The sequence below is a fragment of the Myodes glareolus genome, chromosome 4, assembly GCF_982192425.1.
Source record: "Myodes glareolus chromosome 4, mMyoGla1.1, whole genome shotgun sequence".
Lineage (NCBI taxonomy): Eukaryota > Metazoa > Chordata > Mammalia > Rodentia > Cricetidae > Myodes > Myodes glareolus.
In genome coordinates this window covers 74921184-74940575 of record NC_142029.1, presented here as the reverse complement: position 1 = coordinate 74940575, position 19392 = coordinate 74921184, and the positions used below count along the sequence as shown (strand labels likewise).

Genomic DNA, 19392 nt, shown 5'->3' with positions numbered 1-19392 from the left:
ACAACTTCACAAGGGGGCATGCATGGAGCTGAAGACCATAGCTACTGGAACTGAGGTCAACGGACAGCACAGCATGCCTGATGGTCACTACTGTTCTCTGTGAATTAGGCATCTCTCAACAGGGTTCTACAGACAATGGATATTTACATCTGTCTCTGGCCCGCATCCCACCCCACCCCATTTTTTTTTCTTTTCCAATATCTCTTTGTTGGTACAAGGAAGTAGAAGAAACACACAGCAAACAGTACAGGAGGTATTCATTCATTCTCCTGGGAAGGAGGAGTCCATGCCAGAGGTCCAAGGCCAGACTAGCAAGGATCACTGTCATCTCAGATCTCCAACTCCTTTTCAGTGAACAGTTCGTGGCAGGTAGGAGCAGGCTGTATGCCTTCTGAACACTATCAGAGTTGCAATATGAAGGCAGGGGACAAGGAAGGGAGGAAGGAGGAGTGAAAAATGTTCTTAAGGTTATTGCTGTCACTTAAGGGGCTTCCAATGGCGCTTATAGAAATGAGATTTCTGGGCAGTCTTCTGTTACTTCCGTGTGGGGAGGAACATGCCATCTGGCTTGAGCAAAGAGACCACACAAGGGCCGAAGCTGCACTGTACCACCTCCTTGGGCAGAGGTGACCTTTCGTTGGTTGCAGGGGGAGCCTGCCCAAGGACGTTCTGCAAGCACTGCCAGATGTCACATTACCTCTGCACAGCTTCCTGATCTGGCTCCCCATCCGAGCTCTCCTCATCCACAGGGGTAACGGCTGGCACTGCCTGCAGAGACAGGAAAGGAAGGCTCAGGGTAGCAGCTAACTCTGTGATGCCTTTGAACTCTAATAACTGGACTGAGGCCCATGGTCTTGTTAATGTTATTATTTCAAAGACTTTTCTAGAACACAAGGGTTAAAGAGAACTTTCATTCATCTTGTTTTCCAGTTCTAGCTTGCTCAGGTAATAGAAATTTGGATTTCTTCCCTTATATCTGCTTGTCTGTTCATCTAACACTTGAAGGCCTACTATAAGACAAAGACAAACTGTGAATTTACAACTATAGTCACTGCCTTTGTTTTACAGAGACAAATGAACAATTAGAAGAGCATGATTAAGTTCTCTCAAGTCCTCTATGGGGTGCTTTGGAGGCCTGGGGAGTGCACAGGAGCTAGCAACCAGGCAAAGAGCAAATGGGTCATAGGCTCAGAGAAGTGTCCAAGACCTGGAATAAATAAAAAAAAAAACTGTCTACTTAAATTGCTGAGGAACTGACTGTGGCTTCACATTAATGTCAGTCCCAAAGTTTGGACGTTTGAACTCCAGGGAAGCATCATGGTGCTTGAAAGTATATCGTCACAGAACATACAAAGAGTTGTATTCAATACTTTAAAATACTCACTACCCTCCAAAACATGAATGAAATAAGAAGCGCCATACACACACATCACAGGGGCTGCTGGCTCCTCTGCATGAAGAGAGGAATGCTGTGTACCCTCAAAAAATATTCTTGGCCCAGTGGCACATATCAGCATCATCCATACCTCAGGCATCATCAGAAATGAGTTCAATGACCAAACAAGGCACTTTAAAAACACTGTATTATGGGGCTGGAGAGATGGCTTAGTGGTTAAGAGCAGGTACTGCTCTTGCAGAGTTTGGTTCCCAGCACCCACACTGGGTGACTTGTAACTCAAACTCCAAAGGCTTCTACACCTCTGACCTCTGGTGCCCCCGCCTCCCCCTCCACATTAATTTAAAATATTTTCTTTACATTTACACAATGGAGTACTACACAGCAGAAAAAAATAATGACATCTTGAAATTAGCAGGCAAATGGATAGATCTAGAAAACATCATATTGAGTGAGGTAATCCAGACGCAGAAAGACAAATATCATATGTGCTCACTCATAAGTGGTTTTTAGACATAAAGCAAAGAAAACCAACCTACAATTCATAACCTTGGAGAACCTAGACAACAAAGAGAACTCTAAGAGAGACATACATGGATCTAGTCTACATGGGAAGTGGGCAGAAGGGGAGGGGAGAGGAAAGGAGGAGAGTGGAGAAAAATAAATTGTTCAATAAAAACAATAAAGAGAAAGAAAAAGTTAAATATTTTCTTAAAAACTGGGTTAATTACAAAACAAAACAAATCTTTTAAAATGATTCCAACATTTGAAGCTTCACATCCTTTAGTTCTAAGGGCGGAGTAAACAGACAGGAAGAGGCTATAGTTGAGGCAGAGGAAGGACATTTATAAATGGCCTTGAAGCTCATACAAATGTATTTTGGGACAGGCAGTGGTGAATCACTATAGGATTTAAAGCAGGGGCACAGTGTTATAGGATCTGTGTTTGGAAAAGTGAGGTCTCTTTAGTTGCAGGGTGGAAGAGGCTGCCAGTGGAAACCAGGAAGCCAGCCAAGTATCATCTGGGAGCTCACTGTGTTAATCCAGGTGACTGGTGACCATGACTTAAGGAAAGGGGGCAGAGATGGAGAGAGGCAGGCTATTTAATTCATAGACATTAGATAACTGATAGTAGGAATACCAAAAACTGTATAAAGATTAAGAAAAAAAAATCATGTTCCTAGCTTGTGTAGGCACCAGGACAGTCACAGTCACTGAAGGGAAAGACAATGACACCGGGCTAAGGTAAGTTTTGGAACTGTCGCATTCAAGTTGTGAGTACTTGTGTGGTAGCCACTAGCCCTCTGGTGGAGACAATCCCACATACATGTGTAGATCTCGGGAGAACACTCTGAGTGAGAACCAGATGGCAGGTGGAATTATGGGAGCACATAGGCTCATCCAAAGAGGAGACAAGAAAGAATGGGAAATGGGCCTCAGGTCAGTCCCAGCTGAGCAGACAGGAACTGAAAGGGAGACTGGAAGGCAGAGGGAACTCCAGGGTGGTGCTGCATGAGCCAAGGGGGAAGGAAAGGTCACCAATGACAAATAGAGTTGGGACAGCCAAAAAGATAAAGATTAAAAATGCCCACTGGATTTATCAACATGAGCTTGTAAGGGACCTTGGCAGCAACAACTCCAGTGGACAGAGTTAAGTCACCCCACTTCCCACACTGCTGATTCTGATCCCTCCCGAACAATAGTGACACCGAAAACCTAAGAACATGTCATTCACTTTGGCATTTAATCCCGCATGCTTATTTTATTATTATTATTTTGAGTCTGTATCTTAGCCCTGGTTAGCCTGGGACTCACTATGTATACTAGGTTAGCTGCAAACTTGCAATGACCCTCATGTGCCTGCCTCCCAAGTGCTGGGGTTACATAGTTTTGCCCACTTTTTTACTAGTCAAATATTTCATATGGGCTAAACTTGTCTTTGACATCATAAACAACACGCTGTTTCTGCTGTGGAACTGTTTTCTCAACTGCAGTGCTTCTGAAAGTGGGGCCCATAGGCTCACAGCGCTCTGTGACCAAACCCATGAAAAGGAAAGCACAGAATTCCAGAGTGAGCTTCCAGGTGCTTTCCTGACAAGTTAGTGGGGTGATTTACAAAGTATTGATCTACAATGGATCAAAGGAGAGCAGAAGTCACCAATGGCTGTGATTATAAGCAGTACTGCTCTAAAGAGCTCATGAGGGCTATGGAGGTAATATCCAATTCGATGGAACTATGACAGAAAAATAATCAAGAAATAAACAGAAGCCAACATGTCACCGCCATACAATAATGATGTGACTGAAGCTAGAGTCATGATATAGTCATATAAGCACTGAGGTTGTGCCAAAAATGTGAGGTGGTGCTCAAGGAGAGCGGGTGAGAGGCTAATTTTGAAAGCTCGTCTAAAGTGATTAATCCCACAGGCTGGTGAGCTGGCTGGGCAGGTAAGCACTTGCTGTGCAAACCTGAAGACCTAAGTTCAACCGTGGACCCCAGGCGAAGGCAGAGAGAACTGACTCCCAGAAGTTGCCCTTGGACCTCTATGTGTGCACTGTGGCATGTGCACGCTCCTGTCAACTAATCTTTGTAAGACAGAATTTAAAAAGCCAGTCGTTCTAGAGTGCACTGCCCACTTGAACCGCCTTCTGTGGGGGACGTCCTCTGAGTTGTCTGTATGTGACCTGCTGTGGAAGAGGAGGAAGTCAGCAGAACACACAGAACACTGTAAGTTAGAGAGGAAATTTAGTATTTTAGCTGGGTCCAGCCCCAGGCTCACAGCCTTCTTGTGGAAAACCTCTGAGAAAGTCAGGCTATGTGCTGCTACTCACTGGTGTCATGGTGACAAGTGGGGAGGGTCCCCGTGGGCGCTTTAGCAGCTGCTGGGCATGCAGTTGGATGTTGGCTCCTCCGTCTGATGCTCTCCGGCCAAGGGGCCCCATTCCATTCAGCAGCTGTAGTGTGGGCGGTTGTAATAGAGACTGCTCCTGCCAGGAGGGTAGGCAGGATACAGTGGTGAGATAGTACAGTCTGGGAGCAAACAGCACCACCCTCATCTACACCAGTTAGAGGATCCTCTGATGGTGAACAGAACTCAAGAACTCTCCCATTGCCAGAGCTGTTTACAAAAGGGAACACCCCTCGCTGAGGAAACCCTTGGATACTAAGGACAGTCCTTTTAAAGCCTCCCGAGGGAAGAGCAAGCTTGTTTCCTATGAGCAGGCCCTTTCCACAGCCATGTACCTTGTACTCAAGCTGTCCAGTTGGCTGCAGACTCTGCATGGGTAACAGGTTGTGCATGAAGTTCATGTTAGGGGCCACCTGCAGGAATGGAGCCTGTGGGTTCACTCCAGGAAAGCCAGGCAGGAGCTTCTGCAGATCTTCCATAACTTCCGTGCTGACAGGAAACAGGAAAAGAGAAGTGTGGTTCCTCAAGTATTTAAGTCTCTGAAATGATGCTACCACTATACCCAGCACAGTTACTTTGTCTGCTGCCTGCTTATCTCTGTCTGTCTGTCTGTCTCTCTCAGTTTCTCTCTCTTTTCTTTTTTAAAGACAGGGTTTCTCTGTGTAGCCCTGGCTGTCATGGAACTCACTTTGTAGACCAGGCTGACCTCAGATTCACAGAGATCCGCCTGTCTCTGTCTCCCGAGTGCTGGGATCAAAGGCCTGAACTACCATTGCCCAGCCTTTTCTATCCTTTTTGTATGTGCATATATGTGTATGCATATATACTCTACATGTGTGTAAGACAGTAAATATGTGTGCAGGTATCCAAACATATGTATGTACATGAGTGTGGAAGCCAAAGGTGAGTTGTTTTCCTCTATTATGTTCTGTATTTTTTTTTAAAGACAGGGTCTCTCACTGAACCTGGAGCTCACTGACTTGTCAGGCTGGCCCTGAGCTCTGTGGATCCGCTTGTCTCCACCCCACAGAGTAGAAGTTACTACAGAGGTTGAATTTTCCATGGCTGCTGGAATCTAAACTCAGGTCTCTATGCTTGCAGGGGAAACACCTTCCCCACTACCCATTGGGCAAAGTCAAGTTCTCCACTTTACTTTTCTCCGAAATTTCTATTTCTGTATAAGATTCTAAAGCAAAACAGAAGTCTGCTATGTGGAATTTCAGTCTGTCATTTACTCCAAGTTATTGGCGATTGCTACTCTTCATTGATCCTCTCAAAAACCAACAGAGGAGACACTGGCACTGCTCCAGCCCAGGCTTTTAAAGCCTGGAGGCGAACAACAACTTTCTAGAGAGCACAGGCCATCCGCTAAGACAATGGTTGCCTGAAGTAGCAACTGATTCACCAGGGAAAGAATGCAATTACCACTGTCAGTGCTGACAGGACAGATAAGTACTGGCTGTTCAGGGCTGTCATGCCCAGCAGACTTTAAATAAGAGATATTTCCACTAATCACGACTCAGGACTCCACCCCTCTGTGGTAACACATTTTGTGGAACCAAAATGTTCCTTCAATTGCTCGTTTGATCACAAGCCGAGAACAAGGAACATAAAAGAAGCAAACCACCAGGCCTGGGCGTTGCTTCTGAGATTCACTCAGAGGAGAGACATTTATAAGAGAGACAGCTCTGCCCTGAGCTGAACTCTCAGGAGAAGGCTTGCTACAACCTTCTCTTCACTGCTCAATTTAAGAAAACATTCAGCAACGAGATGGGCAGTTGTTCATGCTGACATGCCTCAATTGCAGGGCAGAAATGGGATGAGTTAGCCCTTAGTCCATTTGCCCAACATGAAGGCCTCAGGGAACATTGTGACAGGAAGATTTTGAGGAACACTTCGGGAAATGTGTTTTGGGACTCTTGTTCATTCTGGGAGCAGAGCAAGAGACTGAACCCTGGGACCTTGCCTATGTCAGGAAAATGCCTCTGCTGCTGAGCTCTGTCCCCACCACTGTTTACTTAATGGTTAACTGTTCACATATATAAATTATGCCACATCACTATCTTCCCTTCGTAGGAGACTGTTGACATAGAACATGGGCGGACAACATCTCTAAAACTTTGAAAGTTGGCTGATTAATTGATTGATTGATTGAGACAGGGTCTCTTTCTATATTCTGGAACTTGGAACTTGATATATAGACTAGGTTGGCATCAAACTGAGAGATCCTCCTGCCTTTGCCTCCTGAGTGCTGGGACTAAAGGTGGGTACCACATTTTGCTAAGCTTGGCTGAATTTTAAGGAGTACTTATAGATGGCTTACATCAGAAGAACTCCACCGTCATGGACAAATATTCTATCATACTCTTCACCATGGCGCAATGGCTGCTAAGAGCAACCAGATACAGGGAAACTTTAACTAGTCAAATTGGCAATGGTCTACCATGATCCCTGATGTGTTAAAAATGTGTCTTGGTTACTTATTTAGATCATGAAGTAGGAGAAAATGTGCCATAGGAGGCACTCAAAGGCAGAGTGCCTTAGCACTGGACAGGATGCTGACCACGTACTTACCGTGGGTCAGCCACTCCAACTGTGTGCCTTCTCATTGACAAATAACGAACCAAGGCTTCAGGAGAAGGTTCTTCACCTTCATCGCTGTCCAAGTTCACTGTCCCATCAGGCTGAGGTGGAGGGAAACACAACTGATCAGAAATAAAAAGTAACTAGAAACAAGAAGGAAGGAAAGGAACTGTGACTCTGGGAAGAAAAGTGGTTTCAATTGACGGTGATCAGTTGTGGTTACTTGCCTCTATAATTTGGTTCTCTGGGTTGATCAGCTGAACTTGGGGGACACTAAGGTTCACGGCAGTGCCGGTCTGCTCCGTCTGGAAAGCAGTACATATGGATAAACAAAGACTTGAGACACTAGAAGAAATAACAGCTTTCAAATTAGCCTCTCCCCTCACCTCTCTTTTTAAGATATATACGGCTTTTCTGTGTAGCCCAGGCTAGTCTTGAACTCATCATTCTTCTGCATCAGATCCCCAAAGGCTAGGGTTATGTTCAATGCAGTCTTGATTGCCACCCATACCCTGGTATAAGTTATCCCCACCTAGGCCACTGAAGACACTGCCCACCTGGATATTGACTGGAGCTTGAAACGTCATGGCTCTGGGCATGCTAGGAAGAGCTCCGAGGCGCAGAGTTTTATGTCTCTTATGTCGATCGCACAGCAGGCTGTAGATTGCACTATAGTGATCATAGGCCTCTGAACTTAACGACTACCAAAGAGAAGGGGAAAGAGTGAAAACCCCAATGAGATGCCGTACCAATGACCACATTCTCCAATAACATCTGCAGACTCCACAGCAGCTTCTTCCTTCCTTCCCAGACCAGGAAGGACAAAGGAAGAAGAAAAGGATAAAAGCAGAAAGACCCAAGTGCTCAGGAAGAAGATAATGCAGGAAAGGCAGGCAAGAGGAAAGGCTGCTTGTTTTATTTGCTCTCCACTTCTTCCTAGGTACCTGAAGTGTCCGCTCCCTGTCCAGTCCCATGTCTTCCATGGCCATGAGGACATCATCATTGAGTGCATCTGTCTGTCTTTCTTCCTTCAGCTGCTGGCATTCAGCTATTAACTGTAACATGGAAAGATACAATTTGTCCAGTCCTCAATTAACTACATCAACATGGCAGGTGATACATATTGACTAGGCTGTTTTATGCCCCCTTGCTGAGGATCCTCTGGGTCTCATACAAAATCTAAGCAAGACAGCTCTGGCAATCAGTTAGGAGCTGACAAGAATCTCCTGTTTCCTGAGCTCCTGGGGTATGTGGAATGATCATAAAGGAAGCAGCAATATGCTACAGAAGCTGTTGAAATGAGCACACTCAGACAAGAGAGGTATTCTGGTGGCAGGAACTAGGGCTATACTGTCTCAGAAGTCAAAAGGAAAATATGATTGAGGGACGAATGGTAAGGAACCAGTGTCACTAGTCCCCACAGTTGAGTTGGCTCTTGCAGCTTCCTGCTGAATTTATATCCACTTCAGTTTTACAAAGCAGTTGGTTCCTAGTGTTCATTTCTTCAGGTCTTGGGCAATTTAAGTTCTCTGAGGCAAGGGGCCCAGCTCACCCTCTCGAAGTTGGGATCCGCATCCCCCAGCTTCATCCACTTGTGCCTGCAGATCTGCTCCATTGAGAGGCGCTTGTTTGGGTCTAAAACCAGCATGTGGCGGATCAAGTGCTCACATTCTGCAACAGACAAACAGCCTGCCTTCAGTCTGGTGAGGGGGGGCACTGGTGGAGCTGAGGAGCTAGAAGAAGCAAGAGCAGCAGGTAGATTCTCAGGCTCCCTGCTTCTAGTTATGTTTCCCTTCTGCCTCCATCCTTACCTACTTCATTGCTTACTCCAGATGGAAATGGGCAAAGAGAGAAGAAAAAGAAATTCAGATGGGGAAGTCTGGTCAGCTCCTCCACTAAGTCTGAGGAGAAAAATCTGGGGCTAATGCATAAACTCTATTTTATAATGCATGCCTCCCTGTAATAGAATGAAGACTAGAATGCCTTCTACAGAGACTTAACATCTTAGAAGTTTTCAAATTGGTCATCTCCAGCATATATTAATCATCTCATGTGTATATTAATAACTTTGGGTTAGGTGTGCAGTGTGACTCTTCAAAAGTTAGGAGATCTGGAGTTTCTCATGATACAGGGGACATGGAGAGGGGGGTGTGCATAGGCTACCTGTCACAAGCTGTGACATGGCTGGCCTTGACGTGAATTAAATACGTGAACATAAAGTGGAGCTTACAGAGATTCAGCCAATCAGTGTTTCTCCCTGGGAATGCGTACTCCAGGTTATACTGGAGAAAGAACAAAGGGTTCAAAATCAAAAACCTTTGAAATCAAAGTCATGCCCTTTAAAAAGTTTCTCATCTTACAGATGAGAAGTTCTGATGCCAATGTGGGAGCGGCAGTTATGGGGAAGGTGGGAGGCAATGGTAAGGTCTTCTTCCCAGCACTTTACAGTTACTATCTCAGTCTCACATAATCCTAAGAGTAGTGTACTAGCATCCTTTCCACTTTAGAAATGGCCCAGATTAAGTACAGAGTCCACAGTCACATAGTTTTCAAGTCAGATTCAAACTGAAAGTCTGGCTGTCCACCTGCATGTGTGTACATCTGTGCAGGTACTATGTGAGTAAGCATGTAAGTCAGAGGGCAATGCTAGGATGTCTTCCTCAATTGTTTCTACCTTATTTTTGGAGACAGAGTCTCTCATAAACCTGAGGAACATCAATTCAGCTAGATGAGCTGGCCGGTGGACTCCTGAGATCTTTACATCTCCATCATCAGTGTTGGGGTTACAGGTGTGTACCTCCATGCTTACTTTTATGTGGTTGCTAGGGATCCAAACTAAGGTCTAATACTTGCACTTTATCCAATGAATCAGCTTCCCAGCCCTTTACCTGGTGCCTTTAATCACAGCTGCTATGCTGCCTCAATCCCACAGAGCCAATGGGGGTCCATCGACCTGAACACCACCAGTCCTTCAGCCAAACCATCACTGCTTGCTCAGACAGTCAGAAAAGGTTCCTAAGCGGTCTACTTAATAAGTCTACTTAAATAATAACAATAACTTCTTAGCAACTCTTAATAATTTCTTCCCATGATCACCAGAATAAACATCCAAAGTCCTGGGCCTCCAAGGTCCTATTTGATTTCCCACATAAGCAGTTCCTTCCACTGTCCAGCCTCTATGCTTGCTCCTCCTCAGGAAAACTGACTCCTCAGGCCTTCTCATGGCAGTTCCTGTCATACAGGTAAGAGCTTAACCACCACATCCTCAGAAGCTCCTCCCTGACCTCTGGCACAGGCACAGTTGCTCTTCACTGTTTCACTTGGCTTTCTTTACATGGATGACTGAGGGACTCATAGTTCATGCTTGTCCTTGTTTACTGCCTTCGTCACAGTGCGAGGCAGGTGTCTTTTCTACTGTCACAGGCACTATGGACTCTCCAGTACCAAAAATGATTATTATATCTAATAGGAACTGAATATATACTGAAAATATGAATAAACATTCATTGAATATTCACCTTAATCAGACAAGACTGTATCACAAAATGCTTTTTATTTCATTTAATCTTCACAACAATCCTAGATTAGGTACTGTAAAGAGCCCCATTTGAAAATGGAAGAAATGAGATTTTAAAAAGTTAGTGCACTCAGCTACCACAAGGCTGTGCTCTTGACTACCCTGTAATCCATCTTCAGGCGGATGTAAGTTCTAGTTCATCTCTTTCTTCAGAACAAATTCAACTCTGCAATTTCTATAGCATTTTTGGTAACATCACTGTCATGAAAGATATACTAAGAGTAATTTAAAAGAATCACTCTTGATTTTTAATGTATCATAGCTCCAAAAATCTAACTAAGATGCTAAATAAAATATCAAATTGTTTTTGCTTTATGAGCAAAGGTGTATCCAAATGCAGCTCAGATCTGAAAGACAATGGTCTCTGCATTCTAAACTTATGTCCAGAGCAGCAAGGCTAGGCCCCGCACCGTAGCACCCATGAGATTCAGGTTTATGGTCTGTGATCATTTAGGAGAAAAAAGGTGTTCTTAATTCACAAAGTTGCATTAAGCTAAGAACCTCAGTGCAGGGAGGCAAGGGTTTGCCTTGGGAGCTGTGACACTGACGTTCAGGCCTCTAGATGGCAGTCTACGGTCTTCCTTTGGTCTTCCCACAGAAAACTTAGTGCAGGACATCAGACACCAAGGCCAAATAATGTTTATAAGACTTGCTTTAAAACTTCCTTTTCTAGGCAATTTTCTTAAACAACAACAAATGAAAACAGAACCCGTCATAAGTCCTAATGCAAATCTCAATTCCAGGATTTTGAAACCTATTTATCCTAAGAAAGACTCACCAGAAAAAAAGTTCACAAAAATTTATGCACATAAACTTGCATTAAGTTTTGATTGTTCAAGGAATAAAAAAAAGTTTACATAGATTCCCTAGGTGTCTCCAGACCTCAGATTAGGGACCACTTGTTGCTTTATGCCATTGGCACAAGGACAAGGGTGCTGATCAGAAACTGGCAGAGGTCAGACGCCGAAGCCTGGCACTTTAATCTGTTGCAGAAGGTGAAGCATGGCTGAACTCAGCATCAAGCCACATTTTCTTGGTGTCATATAGCTCATGAAATTGAATTCAGATGGGATCTGAACACACGTTTCGACATAAAATATGGAAAGAGGGTGAAAATGAAGGCAACGATTGCTCCTAGATCTAAAACTACAACCAGAGGACACTCAACTGGAAAATGAATTAGAGCAAAGGGGTGAGCTGTCAGCCCTTCCAGATGCCAGCAAGTGCTTGACTGTGCAAAGTGGCTCATCGCTTGTCCCCTCCCAGAGGGTATAGCCTTTGCTGCTGAGACCCAGGCACTGTGGGTCACAACAATAGAGTGTTCTACTGCTCATGCTAGAATGACAGCAACCCCAAACCCTACCAAGAATGCTCTTGTCTGCCACACACACAAGACCAAGCAGTCTCTTCGGCAAAATCACTACAGGTCTGCGGAACTCAGGTCTCCCACGGAATGCTAACTAGAGGACTACTGTGCAGCACAAGCAGCGCTAACAACGGGCAGTGGATGACTGAGGAACGGATTTCCAAATGGCCCTAAAACCGGAATGAAGACTGTGTGTAACTTTATCTGAGATGTTCAAGAAACATCTTTTTCTTGAAGAGAATTTTCTCAAGGAGGCTGAAAGGGTTTGGTTTGAGAGGGATACCATGGAAGGAAGCGTGTGTGTAAAAAAGCCCTCTATATTCATTAAAGACAAAATTCATTAAAGTTTCATCTAATTTCCATGACAGAAGAATAAATGAAATAATTTAAGAATTTATGAGGTTTATTTATCATGGAGAAAGACAGATGTGGGCAGGAAGGACATTCTGGGCTGTTGTTGAAGTACCTGAGGGATGTCCCACAGACAAGGCTGTGGACAGACTCTGTTGTCCAAAGATCTGAACGTGGAGCGATAGTAAATCACAATCCAATGCAGGAAGGGTTTTCTGATGATCAGTGCTGACGAGCGGCACAGACAAGTGATATGAGCAGGCTCCTAGGGAAGTGGGTGGGAGTGGGGGCAGTACAGTGCCCACAGGCATAGATGAGCGATCTGAGAGGGCTCTTAGCGAAGTGGGGCATACAGTGCAGGCAAGGTCGTCCCTAGGTCACAGCTACTTTTACTTATTTTACAGATCACTGATTCTGGGTAACAAGGGGATATGATGAACTCCTTAGTCACCGAATTCCAATGCTGAAAACTCTTTAACAGAGATAAAGGAATGGTCTGTCTATGACGCAGAAACCTCTATCAAGAGGTTGGCATTTAGGACGTCATTGAAAGACTCGTGGGCTTATGTTTGAGGAAGAATGGAACAGCTGAAGATGTCAACTGTACCTTTCAGAACCGTGTTTCACTGACATCACCAAAGCACCCAATATGAATTGGATCCCCAAAATGGCAGGTATAAGGAACACAGCTCAAGTGACTGTGACAAACCTTGTTAACAACTCTAATGTCCTAAGACGCTAGCTGCGGTTGTGGAGACATATAGTCCCAGTCTATGGTATGTAGTGTGTATTGTCCCCAAACCAAACAACAACAAACTTGAAAGGCAATGACTTACACCTTTATCTCTAACATTTTGAGACTGACATATGGACAACAACACAATTGAGACCAGCCTGGGCTAAGTGACCAGTTCTGAGAGTTCTACGACAAACTAGACTACAGAGTGAGACTGTCTCAAAACAAATAAAATTCCAAAATAAGCAAAAAACAAAAAATAGCAAATACCTAATGAGCAAAATAGAATAGTAATCCCCAGGTTTTCAAGCTGGAATTGCTAGAAAACCATTATTCTACTAAAGATTTAGGTGTGCTGCTATGCGGGGTCAAAACAGGAAAGAGGGAGACAAAAAGTCAATAGGGTGGCTCATTTAGAAATATTATCTGACAATATTAGCATGTATCAAATATTTGTGATAGGCAGATTGTTAAATTCCTTAAGCACTCAGCCTGCACTTCAACATCTATTACTATTATCTCCATTTTATACAAAATTGAAAATCAGAGAAATTAAGAAACTTGACCAGATAATAAAAGGGAATGTTTGTTCATTATTGTTGTTGTTCGGTTTTTTAGATAAACCAGATCCAAGCTAATCTTGAACCCATGATCCTCCTGCCTCAGTCTCCTAAGCATTTGAATTTCTGAGGTTGTATATATCTTATTATTATTGTGTATGCAAGCATGCGTGTACATGTGTAGAGGTCAGAGGATGTGGTATTTTGAATGTAACTGGCCCCATAATCTCATAGGAAGTGGCACTATTAGGAGGTGTGGCCTTGTTGGAAGAAGTTTGCCACTATGGGGATGAGCTTTGAGGTTTCCTATGCTCAGTGTCTCTGCTGACTTCCTGTTGCCTGCAACATGTAGGACTCTCAGCTACCATCTGCCTGCACACCAACATGCTCCTACTATGATGATAAAGACTGAGCCTCTGTAACTGAGCCACCCCAATGAAATGTTTTCCTTTATAAGAGTTCTCCTGGCCATGGTGTCTCTTCACAGCAATGAAAAACCTAGGACAGAAGGCAATTTGAAATTTCAATTCTCTTCTACCTTTAAAGGAGGGGAGGGTAGTCTAGGAAACAAACTTGAATTACCAGGCTTGTGTGGCAAGGGCCTAAATCTTTACTCAATGAACCACCTAGAGAATTCTTAAAGTAGATACTATTTTTAAAAATACATTATTAGTTGCTGGACAGTGGTGGACTTTTAATCCCAGCACTACATACACAGAGTCAGATGATCTGATTTCAAGGCTAGCCTGGTTTAAAGACTGAGTTCTAGGATAGCCTGGGCTACACAGAGAAACTCGGTCTCAAAAAAAAAATCAACCAAACAAACTAACAAAAACCATTGTTAGTTTTGAGGTAGCAGCCGACATATCTTTAGAAAAACAAATGAAAATGTTTCTCTTATCCAGCAGATGACATGCTATGTGATCCCCAAAGTCTGCTTCACCAGTCAGTCACAAGCAGGCTCTAAACAGAGCAGCTGAAACCAATGGTCAGAAATCTATGGGTTTTCACGACAAGCAGGTGAGTGAGATGTTGGGAACAAGGACACAAAAGGGAGTGGAGGTTCAGCCTGTTAATGATTTTAGTAGTTAGGGTTACAGCTGATACCGAAGACTGAACTCTGGTGACTGCAGAACATGGAGACCATGGCAGAGGGCTATGGCAAAAGGCATTGTCAATCATGCATGGCATCAGACCAAGAGAGTAGAGCTGTTGGGACCTCTGGGCTGACCCCGTGAAAGAAAACCAAGCGTCCTTAAACCTCTCATGTGGTGCCAAAGTATGGGGCCTGGCAAAGCCCGGCTCTCCAGTCTGCTGCAGAGGAACAGTCTCAAAGAAATGAAGTCACAGATTCCGACACGTACAGCTTTGTTGAGCTGGTGGAGGGAAGACATCTGGATGCCAGAGGGCATTGGAAGAGTACAAGAAGCAATTACCCAGGAGATCCATGCTTCCTTGAAGTGTGTGGAAGGTGTCTTTTCAGTCAACAAAACATATGCTCAAAGTGGACTCCCAAGCGTTCAGCTCTGAAGTCTGTATTTTCGATAATTTTAGCATGTTTTTTAACAATGTTTACTTCTTAGTGATGGATTGCTTTTATAGCAATTCAAACTTCAGAGAGCTCTATTTTTCTAAATCTCAAAATCCAAAATAGGAACAAAAATTAATTGGTAGTCAAACCTCTAAAACACCCATTTCTGTGGACAATGAACAACGTTTAGAACTTGAAACAGTTAAACTACATTTCAGGGACCAGATCCAAGTGGGCACACCATGACTCATGCTGTCTGTCCCTTCGTCCGGGCCAGGGATCAGAACTGGGAGAGCTGAGCAGAGGGCTGTAGGGACTTCAGCATGGAACCACGTAGCTATAGGACTCTATGGTACATTATATGTTCCGGACTTACAGATATTTGTGACTCAGAGAGCCTCATTAATGCTGACTGCCTTTTCAGAACAGAAAACCACAGATAAAACATTCTCATATTCTCTCACAATCCCCACCCCCATTTTCTCTGTCTCTTCCCTACCCCCTTGTCCTGTCTTCGATTTCTCACAATGAAACCCAGGATGGCACTGAACTTGCCGGCTTCCTGCCTCTGCCCTCCAGGTGGTGGGGTTACAAACATACACCACAATACCTGGTTTTGCAGTATTTTTGTCTATGAAAAGAAAATAAAGTCTGTCATGATCTCTTTAAAAATAACCAAAAAGCTAAATCAATTTAAAAAGTAGTTCTGGGTTTTGGTTTTTTACCAAGACACCTTTTGGTAATAAGCTGACTGGAGCTAGAAATCTCCACTTGGCTGTGGAATGAGCCCAAGACCTGACTTTTGCTACTCTGCTGAGGAAACTCTATCACTGCCAACTGGCAGTAGCAGGGCAATCTATTTGACAGGGTCCCTCTTTTAAAATCTAAGCAAAGGAGGAAACCAGCCTTCAAACAAGACGTTTTATATTCAGTGTGCCAGGCACAGACCAGTGAGAGCAAAGGGTGAGAGATGAAGCCTGACCCAAGGCAGGAGTCACAAGGTTGCAATGGGTACCTAATACTAGCTGGGCATGGTGGCACACACCTTTAATCCAGCTCTCGGGAGGCAGAGGCCAGAGGACCTCTGTGAGTTCAAGGCCAGCCTGGTCTACAGAGTGAGTTCCAGAACAGCCAGGGCTACACAGAGAAACCCTGTCTCAAAACAAACAAACAAAAATAAGTGCCTGAGGGTGTGAATTTAATCCCCCAGAGCCCACAGTTGAAGGACAGAGCCAATTCCCAAAAGTGGTCCTTTGAACACACACACACACACATATACACACAATGCTAAAAACTTTGAATACTTTTATTACTAACCATTATTATTTTTTAAAAAAATTTACTATTTTCTATCTATGCATTTGTCTGTACATCATGTGCACGCAGTGTCCCCACCGTCCCCCAAACCTGGGATTACAGACAGGCCACCATACCAAGTTTACAGTTTAAACTTATATTTTCTATTGCCCAAATAGAAATGTACACACATTTCTAAATCCAAAGATCAAGGACTGGTTATTTAAAGTAGTATTTGTAATCTCAGACTTTCTGTAGTGACCTAAGTCAGCAGTGAATGTATTAAAATTTGATTCATTAAAAACAAGTGATGGCTTAGCGGTTGAGAGCACTAGCTGCTCACGCAAAGGATCTAAGCTCTGTTTCCAGCACCCACGTGGCAGCTCACAACCACCCATAACTCCAGTTCCAGGGGATCTGATGCCCTCTTCTGGCCTCCAAGGGCTCCAGGTATGCATGTAGTGCATACACATACATATAGGGGAAAAAAACCCCAAACAACAACAAAAACATACAAAATATTAAAAAAAACTTTAAAAACTCTAAAGGGATATTATAATATTAAGACAATATGTGGAATTCTTTTCTTCCCTTTCATTTTTTTGAAAAGTCAAAGATTACCTTCATTTTCTTACGTCAATAAGCATTTATTAATACCCAACTGCACACAGCAGCAGCGTTTAGGCTGCATGGGAAAGTTACCGCATTAAACATAAATCCTCATCATTGGTTTCTGTAAGTGTGAGCACAATATTCTACAGAAAGAGAATTCACGAAATTGTGACATCACTTTAATGACTGAACACAGAAGCTGTAGGGAAGCAGTCAAGATGGAACTGAAGGTGGAGGCCGACTGCCAGCCTGAGGAGACAGCAAGGAGGCTTTTGATCAATATATCTCAATGAATTAGGTAAATAACACCTATTTCTTCAATCCCCCTGCTTTTCTTTCTCCCCCTTGTCTCGTTTCTTGTGCGGGTATGGTGGGGTCAGTAATGCAGGTGGAGAGCCCAGGCCTAGCCCATCGCCAGGCAAGCGCTTTGCCACTGAACCACCCCCCCCACACACACACACACACACTCCTGCTGTTTACCGCCTGCTCCATCAGTTTGTTCAGGAAGTTGGGCTGCTGACAGAATTAAGATTCAGAAATTAGGAGATCCTGGTTAAAGGCTAGAAATGCCCCAACTTAGCTGTAACGCCAACTCTGAGAAGACCCCGCTGGTTACACTGTTTGCAAGAGGTTGCCCATGCTCTAGCTCACGTGCGGAAGGGGACAGACACTGCTCTTACTACTCCAGTGGGCAGAATCCTGGCTCAATTTTACCCTAGAGCCTAATACCCAGTACCTACTAATTAAGTATTTAAAGCGCTCTCTCTCTCTCTCTCTCTCTCTCTCTCTCTCTCTCTCTCTCTCTCTCTCTCTCTCTGTTAAATAATAGGACAGCTGGTTGGTGGTGGTGGTGGTAGTTTCTTTGCTCCCACGACCTACTGGGTCTTGCAGAATGAACTCAAACTGTCAGGCCTGGTGACAAGTGCATTTACTTCAGAGCCACCTCATGCCCCCCCCCCCCCCTTAACGCTTTCTTTGATATCCACTACAGGACTCTCCTGATACTCTGACTAACTTGCCAGGTATGCATGTAACAACTAAATAGAACTGAGAATGGTTAGTGCTCTCTGAAGTTAGACTGCTAGAGTTCACGGCTTAGGTCTGGCACTTACTAAGTGAAGACATCCCCAGTTTTGCTAAGCCTTCATTTCTGTAACAATCAAATGACCCATTACTCAGCATATCTCCTGGATAGAGTGAGCCCACTGAGCATTAGGTAGTTAAGTCAACAGTGTCTAATATACAGGAACCCAACGTTAGTTATTGCCCAACCTCTGGAGTCAAGCTTCTAGTTAGAATTTTCTTTCTTTGTTTTTCTATATAAGGCTTCTGTAACCCAGAAAATAGTTCAGTTGAGAGGGAAATAAGCATACCACTATCAGCACCTTGTCCCCGGGTTTCTAGACTCATGGGAATGGTACGAGGACTACTTCACTCTGAAAAGCAGGTCTAGTTTTGTTCTGTTTTTGAAACGGTTCTCATACATCATAGGTTGGCTCTGAACAGGACATATAACTGAGGGTGGCTTGTAATTCTCCTGCCTCTGTCTTCCAAGAGCTGCAATTCCAGGTGTGTGGCACCACACCCAGCTCTCTGGCATGAGATGTATTCCCTATGTGAATGGAAACCAAAGCACTGTGGGTTTTTCTCCCTAGATAGAGAGGTGCCCTTCTGTACAGCCTGTCGAGCAAGAGACGTCCATGCCCAGCCCCAGTCCTCTCCACAAAGTGCTTTTCACCCAGGGAGACACTGTGTGGTTCCTGATGAGTAAGCTGATGAGGCAGAACTACTTTCCTTAAGTGGAAGCTTTCTGAAGTAACTGCAGGCCATATTCTCCACCAGAGGCATTATGTAATCGGGGTCTTGCATTCCCAGTGATAAAATGTTTATGCAATATTACAGCTAATTAAGTGCCAATGAAGCCTAATCAATAAGGACTCAAAAATATTGCCCACAAGAGATCTCAATGCACTCAGCATCAGTACAGTTTCTTCACAGTAAATTAATTTTCCTTCTGTTAAGTAAATGATCTGACTATGTTTGCTCATAGGTGGTATTTAATAGGAGAAGGCAAAGCAGATGGCCATGGTTTTAAAATGTAGTATTAGGGAGAGAATCTAGCAATCAAATGATTAAGTCGTTGGCTTCCATCAGTGGGCGGAGTCAGATGAAGCCTACACAGCCAAACCAGGCCTCATTTTACCTAAGTTCAGGAAACCGAGTCCCCCTCTAACCAGTATGTGACTAAGGCTAAGAGGTTACCCGATTGATGAGCTCTGGGCTAATCCAAGAAGCTTCATCCCAAAAACACTGGCCTGCACCAAACGTGACGTAACAGAGACTCAGAGTCAGCTTTATGGTTCAACAAAACAGGTTTCTTTGTTGTCCCTCTGTGAGATGGTCTCGTTATGGATCCCAGTCTGGCCTCCAAGTTACTATTTAGCCCATGTTGGCTTCAAACTCACTTGTGTTCCTC

At 44.0% G+C, this 19392-nt stretch overlaps 1 protein-coding gene across 2 annotated transcripts in view; it reads right to left on the bottom strand.

Moving 5' to 3' along the window:
* Sik3 (SIK family kinase 3) overlaps positions 1-19392 on the bottom strand; it is a 207249-nt gene that overhangs the window by 21722 nt on the left and 166135 nt on the right. For both annotated transcript variants that reach the window (XM_048417531.3, XM_048417532.3), the window contains exons 7-14: positions 8440-8558; positions 7832-7942; positions 7445-7588; positions 7115-7192; positions 6879-6988; positions 4640-4793; positions 4228-4383; positions 698-768 (exon numbers count right to left, since the gene is read on the bottom strand). In XM_048417531.3, the coding sequence (XP_048273488.2) occupies positions 698-768; positions 4228-4383; positions 4640-4793; positions 6879-6988; positions 7115-7192; positions 7445-7588; positions 7832-7942; positions 8440-8558 (943 nt within the window). The remainder of the gene's footprint in view (positions 1-697; positions 769-4227; positions 4384-4639; positions 4794-6878; positions 6989-7114; positions 7193-7444; positions 7589-7831; positions 7943-8439; positions 8559-19392) is intronic.